Source organism: Buteo buteo, chromosome 22, assembly GCF_964188355.1.
Source record: "Buteo buteo chromosome 22, bButBut1.hap1.1, whole genome shotgun sequence".
NCBI lineage: Eukaryota > Metazoa > Chordata > Aves > Accipitriformes > Accipitridae > Buteo > Buteo buteo.
Genome location: NC_134192.1, coordinates 17,133,880 through 17,161,834, shown reverse-complemented (window position 1 = coordinate 17,161,834; position 27,955 = coordinate 17,133,880). Strand labels below are relative to the sequence as shown.

The 27,955-nt window shown below is 38.9% G+C and overlaps 2 protein-coding genes across 5 annotated transcripts; both read right to left on the bottom strand.

The window, feature by feature from the left end:
- Positions 1 to 32: 32 nt before the first annotated feature.
- Positions 33 to 11,748, bottom strand: VGLL1 (vestigial like family member 1). 4 transcript variants are annotated; one of them, XM_075054348.1, is made up of 7 exons: positions 10,692 to 11,748; positions 10,206 to 10,323; positions 7,509 to 7,572; positions 6,450 to 6,679; positions 5,454 to 5,873; positions 3,261 to 3,320; positions 33 to 2,578 (listed from the first exon to the last, which is right to left on the bottom strand). In XM_075054348.1, exons 4-7 carry the CDS (start codon positions 6,658 to 6,660, stop codon positions 2,538 to 2,540), a joined length of 732 nt encoding a protein of 243 aa, XP_074910449.1. In that variant the 5' UTR covers positions 6,661 to 6,679; positions 7,509 to 7,572; positions 10,206 to 10,323; positions 10,692 to 11,748; the 3' UTR covers positions 33 to 2,537. The 4 variants fall into 4 exon arrangements, with proteins under 4 accessions (XP_074910449.1, XP_074910450.1, XP_074910452.1 ...); XM_075054349.1 differs by lacking the exon at positions 10,692 to 11,748 and adding an exon at positions 9,659 to 9,694 and having other exon boundaries at positions 10,206 to 10,685; XM_075054351.1 differs by lacking the exon at positions 10,692 to 11,748 and having other exon boundaries at positions 5,454 to 5,870; positions 10,206 to 10,685.
- A 387-nt stretch (positions 11,749 to 12,135) lies between these two features.
- Positions 12,136 to 27,955, bottom strand: HTATSF1 (HIV-1 Tat specific factor 1). The gene is made up of 9 exons (XM_075054347.1): positions 27,531 to 27,955; positions 23,483 to 23,687; positions 23,112 to 23,159; positions 21,761 to 21,915; positions 20,538 to 20,701; positions 18,788 to 18,887; positions 17,601 to 17,690; positions 16,969 to 17,106; positions 12,136 to 16,566 (listed from the first exon to the last, which is right to left on the bottom strand). The coding sequence occupies exons 1-9, from the start codon at positions 27,696 to 27,698 to the stop codon at positions 16,282 to 16,284; spliced, it is 1,353 nt and encodes a 450-aa protein (XP_074910448.1). The 5' UTR covers positions 27,699 to 27,955; the 3' UTR covers positions 12,136 to 16,281.

Genomic DNA, 27,955 nt, shown 5'->3' with positions numbered 1-27,955 from the left:
TCCACTCTGGACAAACAATAGTGAGAGAAATATATATGTATGTATTTATTTTAGATATATAGTATATACATGTATATATAAACGCCTACCTAATGTAGGGAACCGCTGTGAAATGTTCAAACCTCTATTCATACATATGAAATCATTAAAGGCAGATTGCACTGATGGGTTAACCATGTTTATTGCAGAAGAAAAGTGAGATGCCTGTAAACCCAGACACGCTCTGGCGCACGTTGCTGCAGTGGTGTAAGACAAAACGCCAGAGCCTCTGTGCCCCAACCCTCTACCCCAAAGTCATCATTCTTCTAACAGCCAGGGAAGAGAGCAAGCACCCGTACGCCCAGCGTGGAGCCCAGCACTTGCTCCCTTTTCCCAGGTCTGCTGCCCAGCTGGATGACAAAGACACAGCATTACCAAACCTCGCAGCAATGGTTCAAAGCATTACCATGTCAAGGCACAATCGCTGATGCCTTGTGTCCTTGCACTAAGTGACATACATTTAAAAACAAGGGGCTTTCCCCCCACCCCCACGCGGTCCGACTCCACTTGGTTGATTCACCAGAAACACGGGTTTTAAGTCACCTTGAATATTTCCAGCTGACACACGCACAGGACCAAGCAAGCAGCACTACATTTTAAGAGTATTTAAATATACTGTTATGTGTCTTTTCAGACCTTGGAGAGAAATTATTTAAGCATTTTCCTTTAGGAGGGATGGCAGAGGGAGACAAAAATAATATTTCACTATTTTGAAGCAATAACCGAAATTACAATACACACTAGTAAGACAGATGTATGGAGTACAGCTTGGAAATCTTTGCTTCGTCCCATAGAGGAAATCAGATTATATTACCATGTAGCCCTAAAAATCAGGGAATTAAGTGATTTGGCACGACAGAAGAAAACTACTTGGAGATGTATTCCTAAACTTAAAAGGTAAGAAAGGCAATTTTGTAGAAATATTAAAAACAAGTGATTTTTCCGTGCTCATCTATACAGGGAGACAGGATGTTGGTCTACCTTTTATTAATTTAGTTAAAATAGTTCCCCTCACACGTGATCTCAGGTTGGTCTAGCTCATGTATATGCTAGAGCAAACTTGTATGATACAAATGGGATTTTAAAAATTTTTCTTTTTAAATCAGTACCATAAACATCTAAAGTTGCTGAACTCAAATTATTTATAAAATTACACAAGGTGTTATAACTGAAGTAGACCAGTGGCAGCACAGATACCTGGTGTAAACAGATCCACAAACACTTACACCTGCTAAGGGTTTGTCCTATAAATCACAAGCTCTAGTATCTCAAAGGTCAAATTTCTTTAAGCAACTGTGTAGAGCTGTCAGAAAAAGTTAATTGTGCTCCTTTATGTTAAATTAATGTATAGCTAACGAAGAAGGAAAAAAACCCAAATCTTTTTTATCCTTAGGATTTACAATAAAGGCTAAGCAGTCTCTCTTACTGCAGGGATTACATGCACAAATCTAAACACCAGTCACATGAAGTTTTACTCACAGTAGCTTCAGCAAACATATTTGCCAAGGGCGAGTGGTGAAGCAAGGGGAGGATCTGAACGTGCAGTATCGATGCACAGTTCATGGCTGCCACTTTTGCTGCACGGAAGAGCATCGAGACAGACCACCCCCCCACTCAGCCGCTCTGAGGTCTGTGGGATGCAGCTACCACAAAGAGATTGATTTTTGCTTGTTCAGGTGGCCAAGCCCTTCAAGGTCAAGAATTTAAAATTCAACCCCACAGGGTTTATTTAGAAAAAGAACCTTTTACACCTGCAGAGAGACTGGGAAAATAGACCGTTCCCACCTCCAGCTTTTTACTCAATGGGATTTTAACAGCATCCAATGAGGACCCAGATTTCCTCCCAGATCTAGTGTTAATTCACTGTTTTCTAGAGGATGATTATACATTATGAGCAGGCAAAATAGAGCCTTTGGGCATATGCATATTATATAGTTTCTGAAGAATGTCCCTGTGAATTGCAAGTATGGTTACAAATTACTGTACTTCCAAAACATGGTAATGTGTTTTGCTGACCTGTGGTTTTCTTGAAGTCTCTTGCCCATGGTCTAAGACTATTTTAAACAATATGGAGATATCGAATCAGCTAAGAAGCTGCAGCACTGAATTTATGCTAACTGCATCCCTGCACTTATCTGTTATCAACTGCATTGATAAGAATTGTGCTTCTTATCAAGAGAAGGTGAATGAATAAACACAGAAAGATTAAAAAGTGCTAAAAGTCCTTTCAAGAGGGCTACATGAAAAGCCTTAAGTTGACAATATTTCTTCACAACAAACATACTGTCAGGTTTAATACCATAGCTATTAGAAATTATTTACTGAATAGAAAAAGATTATTTTTCATTCCCCAGATAGTAAATTGTACATGTATTCTTCCAACTGAGAGAAAAAGCACAGAATAGCTGCAGTTCATTTCTTCTTGATTCACAGTTGCAAATAATAAAAGTTCACAGCAAGAACTTTCTCTTTCAGAACAAAGTAGAAACATCCAGTTGCTAAAAGTACAAATCTCGTCTTCTGTCATGAATCTGAATACCTGAAAGACACAGCAGTATCAGGAGAGTCAAACAGCATAGTCCACGCAATCTCTTAGGATGTTGTGCAAAAAAAATTGCACCTTTGGCTCTGATGCAAGAGGGCCTTTACTAGAATAACCAGACTGACCCATCCAAAGTATCCCCAAAATATTGCACATCAAAGAACCAACATCAGGGTATGACACAGTCTCAAGAGGCTAATAAAAATATGGAAGCCTGAATGCTTTGGGAATAGTTTCTTAGAACAACTCTCCAAGCAGTGTGGTGGGTTTGCTGGTGAAAACTGCAGTAATGCTAACACACAGCTCCAACAGGGACCACCTCAGCTTGAAGCCAGGTGCTTGAGATACAAAGCAAGGGGTGTCCTACCTTTCTGGGATCTGAAACGTGGACAGCCAGTGCAAAATAGGTATTGTGAAGTGGCAGGCTGATGGTCTAACCACAAAAACTAAGGTAGGTGGAGTTAGAAAATCATGTATCTCATTTTAATAGAATGTTTTCCCTCTTCTCTGTTAATGTAGCTATGGGAGATGGTGTCTATATCTGGGGAAAAAGCAAGCTTTTGAAATACAGTTGGGAAGCAAGCAAGGAAGCATCTTTAATTCTGCATGCGTAAACAAGGCAGCTGTCCTTCATAGATGAGTATTAATTTGTTCCAATCCTGCTGGTTTCATTACTCACCTGCAGTGGCATGGCTTACACTGGGATTTTCTGAGCCTTGGTAAGAGCTTGCTCTTCTCTCTTAGAAAAAATAAAATACTGGAGATGAGCAGAGATTCAACACAGAGCTAAAAGCAGACAGTAGTTCCTAAAGAAACCTTGTGCTTTTGCAGCCCAGCCTATAGCACAGGTGCTGGGGAGCTCTGTGCTGTCTGGCACAGCAATATACACTTCCATAAATATAAATATCAGCTGTTCTTAAACATGACACAGCGCAACAAGAAGTATATTTAACAGATAGAGCCAAGAAACAGGGACTCCCACAGCCAGACTAGATGCACACATCCTAGGGACTTGCCAAAGATTCCTTGTGAACCTGGGCCAGCCATTTCTTATCTGTTCTTTTTGGGTTGCTTGATAAGCACATGTACAGCGTTACGCATGTGGTGTTACGAGGCTCCCTGAATATTCAGAAAGGCCCTGTAAACCTCCTGAAAGAAAAGGCTTTGATTTGTGATGGCTGGGGAGCACCAAGCTGTTTAATTTCCTTTTCAATTTTTCCCCCACTCATTTTCTTTCTGAAATTCTCAACAAAAAGTCCACTGTTGTCAGCACTGCCTCCCTTTTTCGATTCCAAGACTAGTTTCATGAAACATCTCCTTTTTTGGAGGAGTTGGTTCTTTGGGTTCCCAAGCCTTGATAGGCTCACATTGCCCCCTTGGGGGAAGAGGGCACCTAACCTTGTTCTTAAAAAACCCTAGAAGTCCAGACAGTGTCTTTAAAGCAATTAGACTGTCACTTACTAGCTGCAAAAAGTCTAGGGTGCATGCCTGTGTAACACATACATACAGTCTCAGCTAAATCTAACTATGTATCATGAGCAGAAAGTTTGTATTCCAGCCAAAGACACACACACACTCTCCTTTTTCCATGCACAGACACAGACAGGCATTAGACACTCTGGCAGGACTAAGGTAGCAACACACCTACAGTTGGGGTCCTCATAACAACAGAGCTTCTGTATAGCCTCAAAAGAGGAACTGTGGATAAGACTGCGTGTAGATATAAACAGTAGTTTTAGCCCACGTTCTGCCATATTTTTGCCAATGCAGATTAGAAACCAGGTAACCAGTCGGTATTTCACAGCTGGTTATTTTTTAAAACCTAAGACTCAGGATCACTTCTTCACATGCCTGGTCTTTTTTATCTAGAAGCACCAGGTAGGACATGCTGTATTTTTCCAGTGACTCCCTAAACATTTCACAACCCTTTTTCTTGGAGACCAGTGCCAAGCTGACTAGCTGGGTAACGCCTAGGAACAGCAATGCAGGCATACCCTAACAGGGCACCAGGGCTCTGGCCAGGAAGCTTGATCTCAGAGAGCTTCTCAAAGGCAGAAATTACTCACAAGGGAGCAATTTTATCCAGCCGACCTAGATGCTGTAGGAACTTAAGCTCCTGGGAAATGGATTTCAGCCACCAGCCACCTTTCTTCTGTGTGCTAGTAGTACCTAGGATTGGGATTCCTACTAATTGTTAATAATAAGTAAGTAACAATCATCACTTCTGCGTGAATTGCATTAGTTCTGGGAAATCTACTGCAAAACACAAACACAGCCTTTGACACACAGGGCAGCAGTGCTTCGTGGCAGGCAGCAATTAGCTGGCAGACAAGGCAAGGCCAGCCCGCCAGCCCCTTTACCCCAGTCCTTCCAGCTACAGACAGAGACTGGGGAGGGAGAGAAATCCCTGGCCATTCTGGTAAGGGCTGCAGTTTCACATCCTGTATTCAGAATATCACTAACACCCTATGCAGTAAGTTCGGTTGCTCAGGGCTCTTACCTGGCCACTCCTTTCTTGTCACAATACAGGAGCATCCAGTACACACAGTGCCACCCTACCTGCTACCTATAAGGTAGAGATCCTGATAGCACTGTGGATAATGCTTATAGTCACTTAAAGTATCTCCCTAATGTGAGCCAGAAGGCAAAATATTATGCAAGTGGGCAGTGCGTATTTTTGATTAAGACGTACTATATAGCTACTCAATCCCAAGTAGCACAGTACACAGCATGGGTTAACTATTGAAAAAAATTCCTATGAGCTGGGCTGGAGATGACTCCAGCTTGTGAACTGTAGGAACAGACTGTATTATTTTTGTCTCTTTACATAAGATGCTATCAAAGAATAAAGTGATAATAAGTATCTCCTTACCTCCCCCAGGAGCTGAACTTTGACTTATATTTTGTAACCTAGCAGGTCCAGTCATACAAGCAGGACTTGAGTGTTGCTTCATGGGACATTCTTGCATGGATGTTGGGCACCTTTCCTGCTGCAGAAGACCAAGAAGAGAACCGTATTTCCTGTCAGAGATCGGTTCATCTACCGCATGCAGGTCAGGCAAGGCATGATGATATACCGAACTGGTAAGACTGGGAGTCCCAATCGAAGGGAAGGGCCATAAATCTGCAGGTTGAGTTGGATGACTCCGCAGAGTTGATGGCTGGTATTGGCCTGCCATACCAGCAGCAGAAAAATTCAGACCAGAATTTGACATGCTTGTAGCTGAAGATGACGGATATGGTTTGGAGCAATGTGAAGAGAAATTCCACTGATGGGGAGACATGCTATCTACTTAAAAAGAGAAAGAAAGCATCTGAAGTCTCGTAAATTCTTACTTTTTTCCAAGGCAAATTCCAATGGACTTCTAAGGGAATGCTACCAGATTGCATATTCATTTTTAAAGAAATATATATTCACTTTAGTGCTGCTTATCTTAAAAATCAACAACAAATTCATACTAAAAGCGGATTAAACCAACACCACCAATACTTTCAAATAAATATTACATGTGTTTTCTTACAGGCCACTAGCATAGGCAGGGTTTTAACAATTGCAAGCTTAGACAAATATATTCTTGCAAAGACAACAAATTAAGTCATAATGTGCTTAATGCATCTGACAGTGATGGAGGCTCTTGGCTGGAAAATGAGGACCCAGTCCCGCCAACAGAGAGCTTGGGAAGGACCCCAGCGAGCACAGGTTTTTGCCCAGGAAGTCCCAGCTACATAATACAGGGCTTTGCAAGCACAATTTTCTTGCTTTCTGTTTGCACACAATTCCAAATTGAAGCACGCTGCATCTTAAATTCGTTAGTGAAAGCTAGTCACCCCTGTCTAACACCACGCTCACACGTGGAAAGCCGCTCACCGTTCTTCAGGACAACAGTCTCACCCTTGTGCTTTGTGCTTAGGTCTTGTGGGTTCTTGGCATTGCTTAGAGCTCTAGAAAAATGTTCATCTACCACGCTGTTAATATCCCCTTGGAAATACGTAAATACAACACTCTGAGACCCCCATTCTGTTTTCACAGGTTCTTTGCTTTTACACGGCTTTGGAGAGAGCTTCCTTGTTTCTTCCATTTTCAATAACCAACAGCCCCTGCCAAAACAAGAACAACAGACCAGTCAAAGAAATACTATTCAACTTAAAGTCCACAGTCAGTGGTGAGCCTGCCTTCTTCCTGAAACTGGTATTGCCACAAGAACCGTTACTAGTAAGATAAGATTTATCATCTGGGTTTCTGCTTCTTCCATGCACCTTTTCTTTACTGATTTCCTTACTATATACTTCTAATAGGAAATACCTGAAGTATAAATCAAAAGGAGAAACCTTTCAATAAATATGTACTACATTTTTCAGAATGTTGATGGGGGTGCATTTTTCCCAATCAGACAAATTGAGTCCAATTAGTCTTTAACTCATTCATGCAGTTAACTTTTGCTGGTCAGCTCTAAGTTTGATATAACTGTACAATATGCAACTTCAGTAAGGCATACAGCGTCTTGAAAGCAGTGAATGGCTTAGAGATGCAGAGGGCCTGATGGATACCAACCTTGTATAAGTTACCTGTCAATGCCATAGCATCGGCTCTGTTGAAGAATAACATCAGTACATCCATCCACTAGCTGTTATTTCTCACCCTGCCTTCATCCATCTTTATAACTCTGGGCTTAGGATCTAGCACTGCGCAAATATAACCTGAGGATGGAAGTGTGCTAAAAGAATGGAAGCACTTCAGACAATACAGAGGTGGCATTATCCCCGGATGAAGCTCAGGGTGAACTTATCAAAATGCTTTGTCCAATTCTGGTTTTTGCATTGTTCAAAAAAACCCATACTGACAGAGTGAAAAAAAAATAAAAAAGAAAAAAATACTCATTGGAGCTTAAAATAATAACAACTTTAGATATGGTAGAGTTCGAAGTACCTTGATCACTGTCAGCACAGACCTCCACAAGGAAAAGACTTCCGAGAGTAATTAGTTGCTTCACCTGTCAGAAAAAGACACTCAGATTAAATTATTGGAAATTCAAATTATGGTAAATTCAAGTAAAAGAACCCACCAAACAAAAAAACCCTTTTTGTTTGCAACTTACCTAGGAACGTGGTGGGTCTGCCAGTTGCTTAAAACTTTGGTAGCAAAACTGCTAAAACACACACTGGAGCTCAACCAGAAGTTATGGATTTAAGGCAGGAATTACTCGAAAATAGTTTGCAGGAAGTCAACAGAAGACTGTAAGACTCCTTTTTGTTCTCCTTAAAAATCTCTGCTGCCAGATATGGTAAGAGTAGGACAAGGAACGTCACTGCTTGCCCTGGAGAAGGATCGTTTTTGTGCATTTGTGCAGTTTCTGGCCGCAGGGGAGCTAGTTCTACAACCAGAGCTCATATGTTCTGCTGTAATCAAAATCATATTTAGCAATGCTCAAGCTATGCATGCAGTGAGAAGTGCCTGCTGTTTCTATTCAATTTTCCAGTCTCGCTGGAACAGCTCATCACACCGCATAGCATAATTGATTTACCTTGCTAGCAAAAAGAAGGCCGCTATTTTTCAGAGACTGGGGGAACCTTCGGCCAATAGCCAGTTTTATCATGCAAAACCTAATGAATCATTAGATTTGTGTTTCCATCCAACTAGCCCTGCAATACACAGTGTTGCTTAATCTATTCCAATACATTTATCGGATTTCTTTTCTAACCATAAACCCCCCAATCTTCAGTACCTTCCTAATAAACATTGCACTGATCTGTGTCTGGAAGGGTATTCTGAAATATCTGCAAAGGCTGCCTCCAAATGGTCTCTCAGTGTTTCTCACACATGAAAAGACTGTTCAGGCTGTAAAGCCAACTATTCAGACATTAAGAAAAATGAGGATTAAGGTTATCCAGCCATAATCCATTCCCTTTTTAATCTCAAGCCTTCACCTACAAACTTCTTGTCCATGTGTATCATATGCTTCTATGTCTAGTTTTGCTTGTTAGCTCTACTTCCCCCATATTGTCTGTTCATTTCTCCCCCTCTTCATGATCCCTTGCTCAGCTAGCCCTAGTCCCCTGTCATCAACTACCAATTTATGTTCAAACTCAAGAGTTCCTCAGTCCTCATCTTAGGATTTCTATTGCTTTGCCCTTCTTGCATCCTTTCCCCAACTCCAACCTCTGGTCCACCTGAACATAGTGGTGGGGATGGGACAAATACAGGTTGGTCACCAGTTAGGAAGCGCAAGGGGATACTCCATAGCAGTCGTCTGATGGAGAAGACAATCTTTCAGAACTTTAAAGCTGACCAAACTTTCCCAAAACTTAAACCTGAAAATTTAAACCAAAAAACCTTCCTCCAGATTTACAGGCACCTTCCCAAGGCCCATGAGGGGAGCAGGAACTAGCACAACCCAGCCAAACAACTTCAAGCACAGGAAGAGACACTATTTTTTCCCAGTTTTGTTTCAGAAAGCAACCCACTGTTTAGGTTAAGAAACTTTCTGGTTGCTCAGCTGGAGGCCAACGCTTGCCATGGAAAATTCCAACCCAAGCAGTGAAAGCTTGGCAAAGTCATCAGCAACCATATGGCCCGAAAAAGGACTACATCAGGCCATCTCAATAGCAAGCAGCAAACCAGCTCTTCCTACACTGCTCTACCACCACACATCAACATACAATTTAAAAAGCATTAGCTCTGGCCCAGAGGTCTATTTTTCCTGTTCCTCACTCAGTGCAAGCCAGCCACTGCATCTTTGTACCACTTTATTAACATGCTTGACTTGCTTGTGACATTAATTGTAAGCTCTTTTAGCACCATTTATTTAGTGGTGTGTAGCAGCTGTTATGCTTCTGTGAATTGTGACCACAGTAGTTACAATATTAGAAAAACAATACATTTTTTAAAAGAAAGAATGGTCTTTTTTTTTTTTTCCATTTCCCCCAAAAACCTCTTGTGCTTTCCCACAAGTAGTCATAAGAAGGCTGGATATAACCTAGGTGATATCTCAGTCCCCTCAGTGAACCATATGCACATAAGAGGAATCTAATGTCCCAAGAGTCAGGACTTAAGATTTGGAGCACTGTGGTCTTCATTACCTGAACTTCCCATTCTTCCATCTTCCAGCAGGAAGTCTGCAAAAAAAGGCAGAAATCCTTCCGATTTGTGTCTGCCACTAACTGCTGTCAAACTATAGTAGAAGAACTGGAGCTCACGATGAAATGGACTCAGCTCACCTCACACTACTCTCAGAATGGGTTAATTATGGCAAAATAGTGCAAGTAATTGTCCAAGTTATTTGTCCTTCAGGTGGACAAGGATGCAAGGTCAACACAGGCTTAAGAGACGTGGTTGTTGACAGCTCACCACAAGTGACAATACTATACAGTATTTTTCACATCCCCTACCCTTGCTAGTAGTATTAATTTCCCATCACCGTAGCATCAGACAGGGAACCCTCTGTTCTCTAGTTCATGCAGCCCAAACTAGTTTTAAAAAATAAATAAAATTTAAAAAATTCCACTTCCCAACTATTAAGCAATAATTTAACAAGCAGGCATTCTCTTTCCTCAAGTATCTTTCAAATGAAGGAACATCTGAGAAAGTCAGTGAACATACATTGAAATGATCATTGAATTCTCCTACCTTAACGCAATGTCACAAACGGTGTCACACCAGTAAGATTTTCCAGATGTGGGACAGTCATGCTGTGTCCAGGAGTTTGGGATCCTTGCCCCGGCAGGCTATGTGCACTCCGCAATGACTGCAGGAAGAGACAAGCAATGTTCATGAACTCCCTACATGCTTTCTAGCCTCTAGCTGCGAGTGAACTAGGCGTTTCCTTCAGCCTATCTGCTAAGAATGCATGAAATGCACTCCAACAAGTCAACCAGGTTAGGAGGTTTCAGGAATGAGGAAAATAGGATTGTAAGTAGGGGTTTTTTTATGACAAAGTGTACACAATAAAGACGACAGCGTCTGGACTTCGGAAGAGTTTAGTGAAAGATGATAAACAAGTTATGGCAGAGAACCAAACTTGGCCAGGGTCAGAAAGGACTTTCCTATGCCAGGTTATAACATATTCAGCATTAAGTGTGTAACTACAAAGATCTGCAAGAAGGAAAAGATCACCTGTCTCCATCCCAGATAAGCTGGATACCCAATTTTCTCTCTCTTCTTCACTGGATCTGTTTAAATGACTACAGAAATCTTCAGAAAATAAAAACATCATTTTTGTTCTGTAAGGGCTGTAGCAAGAAACAGGTAGTTTGGGGTTGGTTTTTTTTTTTTGTAGTAAATTTACCAAAATTACCAAATTGCAGCCATTCCAGAAATGCTGAATCAGGGTCGAATTCGCCAGTCACAGCTGGAATAATACACCGGGCAACTAGAGTCACCAAACTGGTGACATGAAGTCTTTTATGCAGTAGCTTGAGTTTGTTTACACACCCAGAAAGTAGGAGAGCACAGTCCAATTCTCTCTGCCTAAATACGTATGAATCCGCCCTCTGCCATCTCCCAGAACAACTTAACTACCAGGCTGTAAGATTTCCCAGGATGGTGCTTAGTCTTTTATTGACACACTCTTTGCATAAACACATCTTCATTGTGAGACAGACTGGATTCCAGTTTATCAGCAGGGCAAGTGCCAACATCTCAATCATTCGTTCTTCTACCCCCTTTTCTAAACTGTTTCATAGAGCAGAGATTTCATCTGCTAAAGCTTTTCAAGACCTCATTCAAGAGTTTCCTCTTAGGTTGGCAGTTAAAGGACTCGTAAGTTTGTTAGATGGCATCAGTTTAAAGCTCCTACGTGAACACCCCAAAGAACTACTGGGTAAAAATGGGATTATCATCCCTATTCCTTTGCAGTTTATGAATTGAAACAACTGATTTCCAGCGCTTTTTAAGCATTCAAAATGTTAAGCTTAAAAAAACCAAACAAACAAACAAAAAAACCCCAACATCAAAAAACTTAATTTCCGAAAATAAAAATTGCAATTCTGCTTGTCCTTAACAAACAACAGTCCCGTCCCCCCCTCCATCTCAATTACAACTATAGTGTCTGCAGTCATTCCTCCAGCTCCTTTTATCTTCATGCAGGGTCCACTAACACAAGCAGCCAGAATGAAGTCTGAGACAAAACCCACAAAGAGGGAACAAACACCACATCCCACCGTCCCACTGCAAACACTTACAGTTCTAGCAACATGACTACTGGACTCCAGTTGGAAAACGCTGGCATGTTAACACATAGGCTTTATAAACTGAAGTCACTGGGCACCAAATGCTACAGTATCTTTTACTGAGGAAAAAAGTAAGACAAATGCATTATCTCGACACTAATCAGAAAAGACTTGTTTTGTTCACGAGTTTGTTTATTAAAAAGGTAGTATAAAACACAACCCCTTTAAGAAACAAAATTGAAGACAAACCAAGGGATTCTCAGATGCTGTCACAGGTCTAGATATTATTCAAATGTGTTTTTTTTTTTAATGTTGGGTTTTCTAAAGGATAGATGAAAATGATCAATTTAACTTATCGAAGGAAAATAACCTGTCAGAAAAATTCCGAGTCAACTTACTGAAAAGTTTAATCTAACAATATACTTTCATATTACAGAATGAGCAAAAAACAATTTGCTGCAAAAGATTTCATAATTCTATAAACATTTTACAGAACTTTCAGAGTATTCTGACAGTAAGACTTCAAGCCTTGTATAATGAGCACTAAAATACACACAAGTCAAATCAACACAAGTACACAACTTACATAATTCATTTATCATACTGCAGTATGTTTCCTCAAATTCAGAAATAAAAATAAGAATTTAAAATCCAATTAAAGTCTAGAGGTATGGTTTGTTTTGGTTTTTTTTAAGAATTTGATTACGTTATCAGTTCAAGAAGTCAGGGTATGGATACTGATTTCACTGGAAAATCTAAAGGCAAGTTTGGGTTTCTATGAAGCATCCAATACCTTTAAGTTTTCTTAAGTGAATTAAGCTAAGTATTTGTAACTGTAAATAGATTAACCCTAACTGAATAATGTCTAGGACATGTTTTAGCTAAAATGCACTGCATTTAACATACTAATGATTTTAAGTGAATTGCAATCCCTATACAAAATGTAAGTTGTACGAGCGACTGAAATTCAATTAAAAAAAGTAATTAAAAAAAGTCAGCAGGAGAAACAGATAAACATTTTGATGCAAAATGAAACTAATTCTCTCTTTACAGCTGTATATGAACATTCGAGAACCTGCTACAACTTACATGCCTTTTCTTTTGGGGCTTTTTGTTTCCAGATGTCTACCTTGGCCATGCTCCTCCAACCATGTAATCTCTGATGAATACTTCTAACTCTGTACAATTACCTTGCCAGCAAACCACTAAATAGCATTTGATTGTAAAGCAAACTACCAACATATCTTGAAGCTAAGCAACTGATTTTGTATTGCGTGGTTAAGAAAGTGATTATCTATGCTGAATTATGCTGAAGTACCAGTTAGTTAATACTGTTTCCCTGCTGTTATATTTAAGTGTTTTCACATCCATTTTGTCACACTGAGCAAATTAGTAGAAACAGATATTTCTCTAGTTCAAAACTGAGCAACAATGATTATCCACAAAGTGTTTCAACCTGCTGCCAGTTATTGTTTTTGTAACATACAGAGGGAAGGAGACTGCTTTTCTTAAAATGAACCTCTCACCAAAAGCCTAGGGATGCAGGAACATGCAGTATACTGGAACACTGGAATGGAACCTAAGAAAAAGCACTTTTAATTAAAAGAACAAATATGGTGAAAATTGCATTGGGGTTTTAACTTCTTACCAATTTATTTATGATGAAGCTCAGTCAGAAAAAAAATGTAAGTTTAAAAAGCAACTCAGCTTGTTCAGCTTCAGGTTTGTTAAAATTTGGTATTAAACATTACTGCTCTATACTATAAGATTTTCATAATCATACTTCAAAATAGGAATTTTAACTTTCGTGAAAAAATTTAATTTATGTTCAGATTAATTTATAAAAATTTGCATCATTTAAAAAAGGAAAACATCAAAAGAATTCGGTCTCAATTAAAATCTGCTGAAAAGAAAGTCACAGCTGCATTAACCTCTCCATAGACTATTAAATGCCTCAATAACTCAACGAATAGTTTATAAAAATATATTTTTACATTTTACTGGGGAATAACAGAGGTAGACAAAAGGAAAATACCAGTTTGAGTGTAATGCCGCACTTCAGAACAACATATTTTCATGGAAAAACAGCTTTTATTTTTGTAAGAATCCTAGTTAATAGGAAAGCCAGGAGACCATTTGGTCTCAGTCTTTGTCGGTGCTCTGCTTCAGCATGAAGTCTAGAGGAAAAGGTGAAAAGACTAACATCATGTTTGACTTTTGAAGCAAGCCAATCAAATTTGTACATCAATTGGAGAGAGGAAGGTTACTGCACATATAATGATTCTTTATTTTTCAAAGTCTTTTTTTCAAACACTAACACTAACCTTAATTTTTTATGTTTGATACCATGATAAGGCTTCATAGAACTGTACAATATTTATACATTTGTCAATAGTTTCCCTATATCAGTTGCAATTCCACAGTAAAACAGGTGATTTAACTGTGTAGAGTGTTATATGACTAGGCTCTCAAAAAATAAAAGCTAACAAAACACAATAGTCTAACAGATCTAAAGCCTGGAGTCTAGAAGCTGGAAGAAAAAAAAAATAAAAAAATAGAGGAGCACTGAAAGCAATACCCACCACACTAAATTACACTCTTCATATGCAAAATCTTCCAGCCCTCAAAGGTTTGTGGTGCTTATTACCAATAAAAATAACTAGTCAGAACAAACACAACCCAGAGATGTAATCTGAATATGCCACTACATGTAGCTACAAACCAGGCAGTATTTCAGATTCCCTGAATTGTTCAAACACCTGTTTCGCTGAAGTGTACAATTCAAAAACTTGTGAAGATGAGAAAATTACCTTAGCTGGCAAGAGTTACAGCTCTTCTTTGTAACGCAACTCAAAATTGGAAATTTGTTATGCCAGCTTATAACAAGCCCCCAGACTTTTAAACCCAGAATCCAAATATCATCTCTGTTGTAAGACCAGATATTTTGTCACAAAAAGATATCATTTATAACCACAGTGGCAAGTGTTAACTTAGATGCTCTGGTTGGCATAGCCACCCATACATATTGATTACATATTAAAAAAACAAAACAAAACAAAAAAAAACAAACTTATGAGTACCATATAGGCTTCTGGAAAAAATATAGATGGTAATCTCAGACCACAAAGTTTGAAAATACCAATTTTCAGAGTATTCTGAATACTTCAGGATGGAAATATAAGAATTAGCATCTATGGTTTCTTGCAATCCGATATGAATTAAAAAAATTCATAAAATCCTCCTTACAAATGTGCACTAGTAACCATCCGTATGAACAGTGTGCTATGAATTTAGCATCAATATTTTAATTGTTTAGTGACTAAACCCATATTCTTCTATCCTTAGGTATCAAAATAATGGGATTCTAAATTAAGAATGACTATGCCCAGAACATCTCCCCCAAAGTTATTTTTGAAAGCCTGCCACTTATTAAGATATCTAAAGCTAGAATGTCTTCTAAATCCTTGCTTTTGGAAATACTTCTAAGAGGGCTAGCATTGGCTTTTTTCATACAAAAGAGTATTATTTGAAAGAGTATTTTCACGTATTCTAACTTTTGCACACCAAATGTAGTTCAAGTTGCCAAAAGCCTTTAAATTTTATGAAATATGTGAGATCCTCCCCACTTTGAAGAGCACGTAGGGCTAAACTAAAATGTTGACAAGAACTCACATTCATCATTCTAACAAAGTTAAACAAAAACCTTTACTCTAGTATTAAAGCAAAAACTAAACAAAGCCAACACATCAGTCAAAAGCCTATTTTGCATACCTACTGCATACAGACCATGAGAGTTTAAGATCAGTCTTATCTAATTATGGCCTAGAATGTGTGTGCTCATGCATTTCTAGTCTCCTTGACATAATTCCAGCCTCAACAGAAGATCTAAGCATCAACAGAAGATCTAAGCAGGGGAAGAAAAAAATAATTTACTGAATGCTGTGATTTAATAATGTGTCTTCACTCAGTTTGCCTTATGTTGGCTATGGCAATGTTATTTGTTTTCCACTTCCTTAAAGTTTGCCACTTGGTACTACTCTTAACATTTGCTACTTAATGCATAGCAACACCTTATACATATCACAGCATCTGTTCCATAAAACGAGCCAAGTACTCAGGACAAGAATAATTTTTAAGGATACTGAGTTCCAAGTGGTACAGGAAAATTAACAGTAAAATCCACCAATCTTGTAATAGCTTTGCATTACGTAAGTTACATATAGTTACATAAACATAAGGGTTGGAACATATTTCACACTTACATAGTGAAACACTGACAAGCATAGTTAGAACAAAAGAAGCCTGATGAGTTTTACTGCATTCTTGGCAACTTGAGTTACTTTACCTGAACAGCCAATTAATACAAACTTTTAGAACCTCATTAAATACTGCTATTAATGAAACCTTTAAAGCACACAGTTGATGACATTCTAATATGCATATATTCATATGAATATTGTCTGCAGTCACCCTGAAGAAAGGGATAAACTCAAACATCACCCTAAAACCCATGCTTTCATAAAGCATTAAAGATGTTATGTATCTGCTTCAACATCACTGCCTGCAAGGCTGCTGTCTGTAGATGGAGCACCGTCTTCATTAATGCCCTCACCATTATTCTCCCTCTTATGGGCTTCATCATTTACATCCTCCTTAGATGTGTCATTAACTTTTGAAGGCTGTCTGCCTTCAGGCAGTTTAACGCTACTTGTTGCAGAATCTGAATCGGATGTAGTTTGCTGCTCCTTTGCATCAGGATCCTCTAAAAATGATCCCCACACTTTAAGCCTTTCTTCCCTTTCTCTTGCAGTCTCCTCCACCTATTAAAGATATGTTTATACACATTACAAAAGTCATACTTGTAAAAATGAATTTTTACACAGATAAAGTTATACAAACATTTATATTGCAGTAATATCTCAAGACTTCTATAGGCCCTGTGGACTGTGAACTAATGATCTGTATATGCAGTGGCTAATCCTCTAAGTTGACATCTCCAACACACAATTTTTAACATCGAACAGGTTCTTTAAATTTTTTGCTAAATTGAATAATTAAGGATGATTTTTTGGAGACATCCTAGCAGTTTTTGAAGAGAAGCAAGATAGGGCATGAACACACAGTGGGAGGGTACAGGGATAGGAACACCAAGCACTTCTCAAATTAAAACAGATTTACAGTTTGGAAGAAATATTTGATAAAATAGGACCATGAAAGGCTACCTGATAATCCGTTACACCATCCCATGTTTCAGCACTGAGCTGACGGCCACCAAACCACCTTCCATTTAGAGTTAGCTTGCAGAGATCAGCTTCTGTTGCTTCTTTAAATGACACAGAAGCCACGCCATCGGGGTGTCGCTGTAAGAAAAGACAACTTTCATTTAATAGTTTTCAAAATAGTGTTTTTATTCCAACACCTTTTAGATTGTGTTACAAAATCAATCAGGATATAGCTCCATCCTGATCATACACAATCGTGTTTGAAAAATTCAATTTGCAAGTTTACACATTTTATTCTATGGGTACACAGAACAGACTTTTTGAACACAGAAAACAAACGTTTCAGCTAGTTTAGCTACAAATAAACGTACTTATAAACTTTCAAACTTGTGACGTAGCCAAGTTATCAGGAAGAGTTAGAGTTTGTCTTCACATAGCCTGGTATAGATAGGTGCTTAGAAATTAATTTCCAAAACACTTAATTTTAAAATACTGAAAGACTAGGTCAAGTTTCTATGAAATAAACACAAGAAACCAAATAAATGCTCCACCAATATTTAAAGAATCCTGAATGTTTTGCACATTTACACATTACATCAATTCTGCCAACACAACATGTAAAAAATACCTACATCAAATATGAGAACCTTCTTTACTTGACCAAACTTTTCACACTCTGTCCGCAGATCTTCTCTGATCTCATTTAGCACTAAGGGATCCTCCTGCAATGCAATCACATAGGATAAACTAAAAAGAAGCCCTTACTTCTCCCAGTGTTATTTTTGCTCAATCACCAATGGAACACATCTGCTGGTCTATTAAAAGTTCATAAATTAAGTGTTTTTATGCTGCATTTTCAAAGCCACTTGGGAGTTGGTAGACAGCCCTTACCTGAATTTAATAAATACTACTTATTAACAAGGCTATTTTGCGCTGGTTTCTCCATTCTAACATAGTTAGTTGTCCTGGTTTCAGCTGGGATAGAGTTAACTGTCTTCCTAGCAGCTGGTACAGGGCTATGTTTTGAGTTCAGTATGTGAAGAATGTTGATAACACTGATGTTTTCAGTTGTTGCTAAGTAGTGTTTAGACTAAAGTCAAGGATTTTTCAGTTTCTCATGCCCAGCCAACGAGAAAGCTGGAGGGGCACAAGAAGTTGGCACAGGACAGAGCCAGGGCAGCTGACCCAAACTGGCCAACAGGGTATTCCATACCATGGGACGTCACATCTAGTATAGGAACTGGGGGTGGGGAATCGCCGCTCGGGGACTAGCTGGGTGTCAATCAGCGGGTGGTGAGCAATTGCACTGTGCATCATTTGTACATTCCAATCCTTTTATTATTGCTGTTGTCATTTTATTAGTGTTATCGTTATCATTATTTGTTTCTTCTTTTCTGTTCTATTAAACTGTTCTTATCTCAACCCACGGGTTTTGCTTCTTTTCCCGATTTTCTACCCCATCCCACTAGGTAGGGGAGGGGGGAGTGAGTGAGCAGCTGCATGGTGCTTAGTTGCTGGCTGGGGTTAAACCATGACATTAGTTTACTCCTCCTTCCATTCCAAAAAGGGATACTTTCAGGATACACACAGTGAAAAAGGCCAATTTGAAAAATACATTTTTACCAACATCTTTCTTGCTTTTTGGAAATAGATGAATGAATTTTAAGCAGCTGCTTGGCACAGGAAAAAGCCCTGCCCAGAGAGTAAATTTAATTTTGCTGTCATCATCTTAGAATTTTGCTAAAATTCTTAAGGCAGAAAGTTCAGACAATGTTAACTGTAACAGCGCAATCTACAGTAGCAAACTGCACCTTCCTACCTCAAAGTCCTTTGGGTGAAACATATTCCTGATAATAACGATGCGCTCATGTCGCATTCGAGTTGCGCCATCTTTCTTCTCAGGCCTCCAATCCAGCTGTCTAATGAAATGAAGCAACAGTAAGAAGATATTGTTGCGGCTCTCTTCAGTTTCTACAAGTATTTGTTGAAAAAAAATCATTAATTCGGCATTTCTTGCAATTCATCAACTAAAACACGTATTTTGACACAAAGAGTTAAGTTATTCTTCTAAAAAATGCAATCATCACCCAGTTTTACTACTTCTTCTACAAAGCAGTTGAGTTTGTAAGGTACTTAAATGCTCATAGAGGGAATATAAATTATTTTTAAAATCAAAGCATTTTCTTAAACACTGAAAAATTAATCTTTAAGTTTTAATTCCTTCCTAATATCAGCTCAGATACAGGAACCAGCTGCTGCCAAGTATAATAAAAATGTCAATATTTTGCCATTTTTTCCTAACTTATTTTGTAAAAAAAGGAGATCCACTATTCCCTTTGGTTAAATTTAACCGCTTTATTTAAACAAGCATGCAACACCTTGAGTCTGACACAAGTATTGCTGCAAGATGTATTTTGTTCCACAGTGTACAGAGCCACTGCCACAACATAGCAATGTAACTCAGGGCATCTGTTCTAATGACTTTGCCTTCTCACGAAAAATGTTACTTCTCATAGAAATGCCTACTTCATATCCTATTACCAAAAAAGAACACATTCACTTACACTGTAAAATCTCAAAATCTTGTATTTGGGGGGGGGGGGGGGGGGGGGGGGGGAACCTTGTTTAAGTTCCTTCTGGTACCTGCTACTTTAACTGAAGAAAACTTGGATTTCCAATGGAGGTAGTTTTGCAAATAAATTATGCTCTTCAACTCAAAAGGAACACCAACTGAGGTCAGTTTTTTCACAGAAATTGCTGTCAAAATGCAATTTCATTACTTTCATACTTCTCTCTCCACACTGGAGATTTCTTAAAGAAAGAACTGGCACTGTATCATTGATGCTGATACATTTCAAGCTACTTTTGTTTGTAACTGATAAGGTATCAGGTAGCCTTTGCTCCTTCCGCATTACTATTTAAAATGTTTAGTGGAATGCTGCTTCCATGAAAATATTAAGTCCTATATACTCAAACTTCTTTCTTCTTTAATCTGCATCTTCCTGGTTCCAAAATGCAGAAAAACAATTTTTAAGTGACAAAAACAATGAATCTAGGTACAATTAAAAAAAACAGTATATTTTATACCAGAGAGAGATGTCTGGGGGAATCTATAGAGATATTTTAGTATTTGGTCCTATGGAAGCTAGCATCTCTTGCCCTTTGCAACTAGCAAAGTATGGTACAAACAACATGTGGACAGCCAGAGTGTTATTCCCTTATAAAAGTAAGCCTAGATATCATGACAGGACTTGCACACTCTCACACACTGAGAAAAAAAAAAAAAAAAAAGTCTTTCATCTCCCCAGAGTTGTAATATTTTCTGCTATATCTGAAAGGACCTTGGTTCCCTATGTATTATTTTAATGTGTCAATCACAAAGAAGTTAATTAAGTCAACATTTAATTTAGGAGTTCTTCCCCTCCAAATGTGTATTATTTAAGCTATTTCACTGTCAGGTAAGACTTCAATTTTTGCGTAACTCTTAGAATTGCATTTGAAAGAAAGCAGTGCTTTACTAATAGCACTAAGAATTCAAACAATATTTTACTGAAATAAAAAATACAAACTTCTGCTGTTGAGACAACTTCTTCTTGTAGTCTTTACATTTCTTCTTCTTCTTGCTTGCATCATACTCCCCCTTCAGCTGAAACTTTGCAACTTCAACATGCAATTTATAGCCTCTAATTTCTGCCTCATCCAGAAGTCTCAATGCAAGTTGAACTGATTCTCTCTATTTGAAGATAAAACAGAGCACAAGCTTTAAAGTACATGATACAGTCAAATCATTCCAATAACATTTAATTAAGAATATCGTGCTAAGAATCAATTCCCTTTCACAGAAAACCATAATGCCATATCTCTTCCAAGTCTCTTGACACACAGCTGGCAATGCTTTCTTAATCAAAACCCAGTATTTCTTCATCACCGTTATTGCAGATTAATGCTCCCAAAAAGCAATGGCATACACTTCATTCAAGTATGTCATAGAAACTAATCCACAATGGTCAAGTAAGCTGATGAATTTAAAAGCAAGAATCAAAAAAATTCAGGGGGCTGGTTTTCTATAAAGCTTGTATCACTTTTCCAAGAACAGCAGATGTTGAGGCTCTTAAGCAATTTTTAACATTTTCCTAAAAGTCCTTTAGAGTGGAGACTGTCTTTATACTTTTGCACTAAACAGCCCTAACTACCAAAATTACAAAACTAGTATAGACTACAAGGCAGATGATTTAGTACTGCCTGGTGCTTCTTGCAGAAATAAAGCAGATTGCACTTGCAAGCACTAACTTTGCAAATGATTCACAAGTGAAACACATGAAGGAAATAGTACTGCAGCCTGAACTTTTATAGGTTAATGTAGAAGACAAGAACACTTCTGAACCTAACCTGTTCTCAACTAAAAGCTGGAAATACAGCACTACAGTATGTTCCTTCCCATCTCATTATTTTTCTATTCTTGGCCACATTGTGGCATATTTTCAAAGAAAAAGGTGAAGAGGTCCCCCATTTTACCCCATAATCACTGGCAGCCAAGACAGAAAGGAACATGTAGAGACATGTTCACTAGGTATTATGGACATTTTCAGGGGGAGGGTGGAGGTGGATAAGAGGAACCAAATGAGGTGCACAAGCAGGTAAGGGGGTGTTTCTGGAATAAATCTTTAAAACAGACACCTAAATTCTAAGTTATACTTTAGATATTTCAATAATCTTCTGAAAAGGGTTCTGAAAACAGTGGCCACAAGTATCTTCAATGGGAAGGAAAACTGTGTTTCAGTGCACCACTGACCTTTAGATAGCAACAGAGGCCATCTCCTTTAAGATTTCCTTCCTTATCTTTATACAGTTTGATTTTGTGTTCTTCTGTCTGAGGATCTCGCATAATGATACCACATTTTGACATGACTTGTATAAATTCATCTTTTGTAATGTCTGGAGGTAAACCTGCAAAATAAATTAAAACAGAAGGCTTAAGTATGTTCAATTTTTTTTTAACCTCATTAGAACAAAAAACCCACAGTGTTTCTTTAAATGAAACATATCAAACTTAAGGATGAAATTTTACATATATCATAACAAACCACTGCCCTTGGGACCAATATTTTTGATACTTCCTTTTAAACTTTACTTCATACCAATATTTTGAAAATCCTTTTTGTTACACCTTTTTTAATACGTGTAACATACAGCAACATCTTTGCACTCCCTAATATGCAGACCAAGAGCTTTAGTGCTACACATGATACCGACATTGCAGTGGACACAATGGCCTATGCAGATGTAACTATCCTGCTGAAGTTTTAAGTGCCACTGCACCTCTAGGGATCGGAGACAAAAAAAAAACCCAACCTGTAAACAGGCGACTATCTCTCCACCCACAAATTTGACAAAAAAGCAACTGATAACGTATGGAGTTTTTAAAGTCTGAACTTTGAATTGAGGACAAGAAAAAAAAAAACAAAATGGAGGAGAAAGTCATGTGAATGTTCCATGCTAGTTTGGCCTGGATGAAGATTTTTGAGAATTCAAGTGTGTGCATTTCTGTCACTGCTCAGAACCACTAAATGTACCTTTGTATATGCACCTAAAGATAACACCCTGACATCCAAAACAGGTAGAGAAATACCATAATAAATGCACAGATAGTTTCATTTGAGCTTCCCCATTACTTGCTCATTCTATTCCCAGCTTTTTTTTTTGTACTTACTGCTTCCTCTCTTTCTTATCTAAGAATTTAATTATGTATTTATAAAATCAAATAAAAATTGAAGATTAAACTATAAAGTGATGTGTATAGTCAATGCACTACCTTATTATAAACTTGTTCTCATTATCCTATTCCTTAGGAGCTCGCAGAAATTGTTTTTCTTGGCTGTAGCTTACTTAAAAAAAACTTAGTGACTTGGCTGACAGCTCACAGAATATCACATTTAAAACATAAAAGCATGGAATACGCCCCTTATGTTACTTTCCCACATCTGCAATTTAAAGGTCAGAAAGACATTATGCAGTCAGGAACATACTGTTAAGTAGCTTGCAAGTGGCAGACTGAATAGATAATTTTCGAAGTCAGCGACACACATAACACGTTTCTTTTACCATCTTCAGCTCAAAGTAGATAAATAAACGGTATCACTTACCAGTCACATAAACATTTGTGTTTCTGTCTTCTTCAACATGAAACCATCCTAAAAACAAGGGTTTTAATGCAGTTATGCCAATATATTAAACATGGGAACATACACTGATGTTCACATTCCATCAGATTTCTAAGAATTTTTGCTTGCTCACGGGAAAAAGCTCTGAACATGCCTTAATTTGCTTTTTTTTTCCACGTTGTATATGGACTTAGGAGGATACCTATGAAGTACCATACAATTTTAAAACCATTTCAGCAATTTTCAGAACAACCCATACCTTTGCTGTACATGGTAACACTGAACAATTGCCAGTTTCCACTCAGTACTACAGAGGTTGCAGCCTACACAGAAGGAAACCCTTTGTCACTTACCTGGCTCAAGCTTCCGTTTCTCCGCTTTTTGTTTTGGATCTGTTTGTTGTGGTCCTTTCTCATTTGCTGATGGTTGTGTTCCTGATGTCTTAGAACTTACTGGTTGCTTACTTTCAGTTGCTGTGCCAGAAGCAGATGAACTGTCTGTATCTTCTGCATGGAAGCCATAGTTGGCATGATACGTTGCCAGGAAATCTTCTGTTATCTGAAAGGAAATTAGGAAAATTAATCCAAGATTTTGGGAACTACAAATTCAGGTTTGAAAGTGTTCTAATGTTAGTTAGATGATGGTCATTTTCTAATCCAGCAACACAGAAAATAACAGTATTTACAAAGATGATTGAAAAATGGTTTTAAAAGCCATACACACAACAAGAATGATCAGTTCAGACATTACCTGAACTATATTAACGTACTAATTCCGTACAGCACAAGAAGTTTTTAAACAAACTTTTCACAAGTTCTGCCTTTTTTCAAGCAAAGCTGTCTGCTTTCCACGTAAATTGCATTTGCCTGAAGGACAGAAACTAAGCACTCCTGACTGTGTTGAAGAGATAAAGTGACACTGAAGGTAAGCCAACAACTTATCCACAGATGGTAAATGGCTGACATTTGTAGGCATCTGCCTTTTCACAGAAACATTTTCAGAGATGACATATATTTGTGTTGATAGACAATAAATATTGCACTTAGAGATGTATCTTAGCACACTGTTTATAAGGCCATACACTCTACTTTATAATCCTACTAATAGATAAATAATAGCTTGCTCTTTCCTAGAGAGAGACTATATTTGGGTAAAATACAAGATTGGCTATTATATTTTAGAGACCAGAACAAAAAAACCAAACCTATAAATTACACCCAGTATTTCCAGCCAGGTAAATTTTAATAATAGCCACTAGCAATAACATGCAAAGAGATAATACATCATAGCTGATTTTGCTAGCATCACTGCACTATGAAGTATTTTCTGAAGTTACACACTCTGAAATTATTTATTTCCAAAACTACGCCTTAACCTTTGAAAATTTTATCTCTGACCTGTGCTGCACTTGCTTCATCTGTATTCAAAAGGGTACATAACCTAATGTCATTAAGCTATTGTAAGAGAGCAGCACAACAGACAGTAGTAAGTGCCAATGATAATAATGCAATCTCATACCTTTCATAGTGATTTGAAGCTTGATGTTTCAACTCTAACCTTTTATTATGACAAATCAAAAATGCAGAATTGACAGCAACAGGCTTATCATGAATAACGCAAGATGCTGTGGAACGCCATATAACTTCAAAGTTTAGCACGAAATAGCTCCTACACTAAACAAGATCTGCAACACACCTCAATCAGGAATGTAAGTGGCTGCTCTTACAGACATCACATAACACAATGTCAAGAGAAAGGAAGACTACAACCACCTTTAGCGAAGAAAAGGAGACTCTGTTCTAATCAGGTTCATCATATTTGACACTAGCAATCTTATCAAATCCTTAGTTTCACAGTTGATGAAATCCAGGGAATTAAGAAGCTTTTAAACTTTCTGGTGAACAATATTACTCTTTTTCATCAGAGAACCTACTGACAATTCAGTGATTAAACCTGCAACAACTAGCCACCTTCCTGCAGCAGTATTATTTTTCAACTTCAGGGGGAACCACATTCTCATGTAAATCTAATTTTATTCTTAGCAAATTACCTACCACGGAATGTGAAATTTTGCCAGTCAATAACAAAGACTTTTTTTCCCTAATATGCTATCATCCTACCATATATACCATTACAACTACTCCAATTTAAAATGTGTTTTTGCAAGCATAAAGCAATTTATACAATTATAAAGGCTTTTACTGGAACTTATCCCATACCATGCCTGCATGGAAAACAAGCACTCACAGAATTTTTTACTTGGGGCTTCAATTCAGTTCTGGTGGAGAACATCACAGAAAGAGATCAGTTCTACCTCCACGCCCAGACAGTTGTACAGTTTGGGGCAGTGAAGCTTATAGGAAAAGAAATACAATACTTCAGGACATGCTAGCATGTAATTAACTACTGGTCACACTGAAATGGAAAGGAATAGATTAACCAAATGAAGAACAGAAACCCTATGCTTACAGAAGACATCCATCCGTTTTTTCATAGCAAGTGATGAAGGAAGGCAGATGAATTCAACATGCGATTTTGTGCTATGTCTGTGAAGGACTACAAAAAGTTGGTATCCATCAACATAGTACTATGGAAATAAAAATCATTAAATAATCCACGAGGTTGCAATCACTTTTATTAAATATTTGACTGTCTCCAATTTTTTCTGAGGTATGTTGACAGTTAATATCATTAACTTTTCGCACTGCTTTGAAATACGCTTTAGTAGAAGTTCAGCAGACACTCTATTCCCAAAGTAGAGTAGCAGTGCAATACTAGCCTGTAGATGACAATTACTTAGACCAGTCAGAATATTTTAATCTTTTGTCAGAGAACAGAGATACGGAACTTTATTACTGCTCATGGAGCGGAGAAAGAACTACAACTTCTGGCTCCTGTGGTCTCTTAAATCTATTTTGATACAACATTCTGTTGAATAATCATCAGCAAAATGAAGTAACCCGAGATATTATGGTATCTAGCGTGGTGACCTATCTATGACACATAGCGCTTCACGATGATTCTTTACCAACTTCTACTATACATAATATTTACTAATGAACTTTGCTGTTCCTGTCTAATCTGTCCAACACTTAACATTATCTCCTCTCCAACACAGAAATTTGAGATAAGAAAGGCATTTAGGAAAGACCAATGCTCCTGAGAAGGAGAGGTAAATTTAAAAAAAAGATGTGAGAAAGAGGGGAAGGAACAGTGAGAAAAAACAAGAACCCTGTTAAAAGTTACTGTGCTTACTGGATATAGCACTCCACAGGGAGCCAGGGATACTCAGTTCTCCACTGCTCCACTTTGTGACTCTGGATTTTTCACATGTTTTCACCCCTCCGTAAGCCATCTGCTACATGGACACTTTACTAGGTTTACACACATATAAACTTGGCACTACAGGCTTCATTCTCACTCAGATTCTCTGAATTGCAATGAATTCAGAGTCAGAAATAAGAACTGGCACATTACATTTATCAAGCATATGCTACAAAATGTCTAAATACTTCTAAATTAAGTAATTGCCCTCATTCACTGTTCTATAGCAACAAAACAACTACTTCACTTGCAGATCAGTAATTGGCTCAACACATTAAATCTATGTCCTCTCTCACCTTGAAGAACCATGTTGTTATAGCAAGTTCATTTTTTATACTTGAAGTATTTAATAAAAAAAGTCAAGGTGAAAAACTGTAATCCATTCGGTGGAATGCCTTTAAGTCAATACATTTAATTTTCAAGTGCATTTCCAAGATCTAAGGAGAGGGAACAAGACATCTTTACACATGCGTTGTTTTCCAATAATAGTAAAAGAAGGATATACTACTCCATTTTCATCTAGACCTCTTAACAGACTAGATCACTTCTTCACTGCCAACAGAAAGACAACACACAGCGACTGTGATAAAGAAACCTAAACATGTCAAAGGCAGCACCGATTCGTTAAGATCCACAAATACAACTGTGACTTCATGCCAGGCCTGAGCAGTTCTACAGATTCACAGCCAAGGCGAAAAGCCAACCTACAGCTCTTCGCAACAAAAGAGCAGAAAGCAGCCGGTAAGGTTACAGATGGAGACAACGCCAGCTGCCTTGGTTTTGCCTGTAAAAAACAGCGTTTCAGTACTAGAGAGACTTTGCAGCAGACATCTATTTGGCCGAATCCAGACAAGCCAAACACCTCCGTGGCGAAGAGGCCCAACACCAACTGCTCTTCATTCTCACCCTTCCTCGGGGAAACTTCGGCACGCCGCGGGGGGAAAGAGCCGCCCCCCGAGGCTCCTCCACGGAGGGCCGCGGCCAGGCGAGGAGGCCGCTCCTCACAACGGGAAAGGGGACACCGGGCGGGACCGGTCGCCCGCCGCCAGGTAGCGCCGAGGCCCGCCCCGCACCCACCTTGGGGAACCAGGCCTTCTTCTCCCGGTCCCACTCGTAGGCGGCCCCATCGGCCGGGTCCACGTAGGTGAAGGGGTCGGACTCGCCCTCACCGCCGGGCTCAGCCTCGTACTGCTGCTGGAGCTGCAGCTGCCGGTAGAACTCCTCGTTCCCGTCCTCACCGCTCATCCTGGCCCGTTCAGGCGGGCCTGGGCGGGGTGGGGTGGGGGAGACGCCCGCACCGGGCCTAGGCACCCACCACCACCACGCCGCTGCCGCCGCCGCCGCCTGAGGCGCCCGCTCGCCCCGCCCCGCCCCGCCCCTCTCCTCTCAGCGGCGGAGCCGGGCAGCGCGCGGGCACGCGCAGCCGGGAGCGGCGGGCGGGCGCGCGGACGGACGGACCCTCTCCGCCTCACGCGGCCGGTGACCGACCCAGAGCCCCCCAG

Coding starts and splice junctions, on each gene's coding strand:
- VGLL1 (XM_075054348.1), bottom strand. CDS start 6,660: ATGGAAGAAACAAGGAAGCTCTCTCCAAAGCCGTGTAAAAGCAAAGAA. Junction 3,321..5,453: donor AAGTTCAGCTCCTGGGGGAG/GTAAGGAGATAC, acceptor ATTTTTTCTAAG/AGAGAAGAGCAAGCTCTTAC. Junction 2,579..3,260: donor TGTAAGCCATGCCACTGCAG/GTGAGTAATGAA, acceptor TGTGTCTTTCAG/GTATTCAGATTCATGACAGA.
- HTATSF1 (XM_075054347.1), bottom strand. CDS start 27,698: ATGAGCGGTGAGGACGGGAACGAGGAGTTCTACCGGCAGCTGCAGCTC. Junction 23,688..27,530: donor AGAAGGCCTGGTTCCCCAAG/GTGGGTGCGGGG, acceptor ATTTCCTTTCAG/ATAACAGAAGATTTCCTGGC. Junction 17,107..17,600: donor AGAAGGTTCTCATATTTGAT/GTAGGTATTTTT, acceptor CTTTTCTTACAG/CGACACCCCGATGGCGTGGC.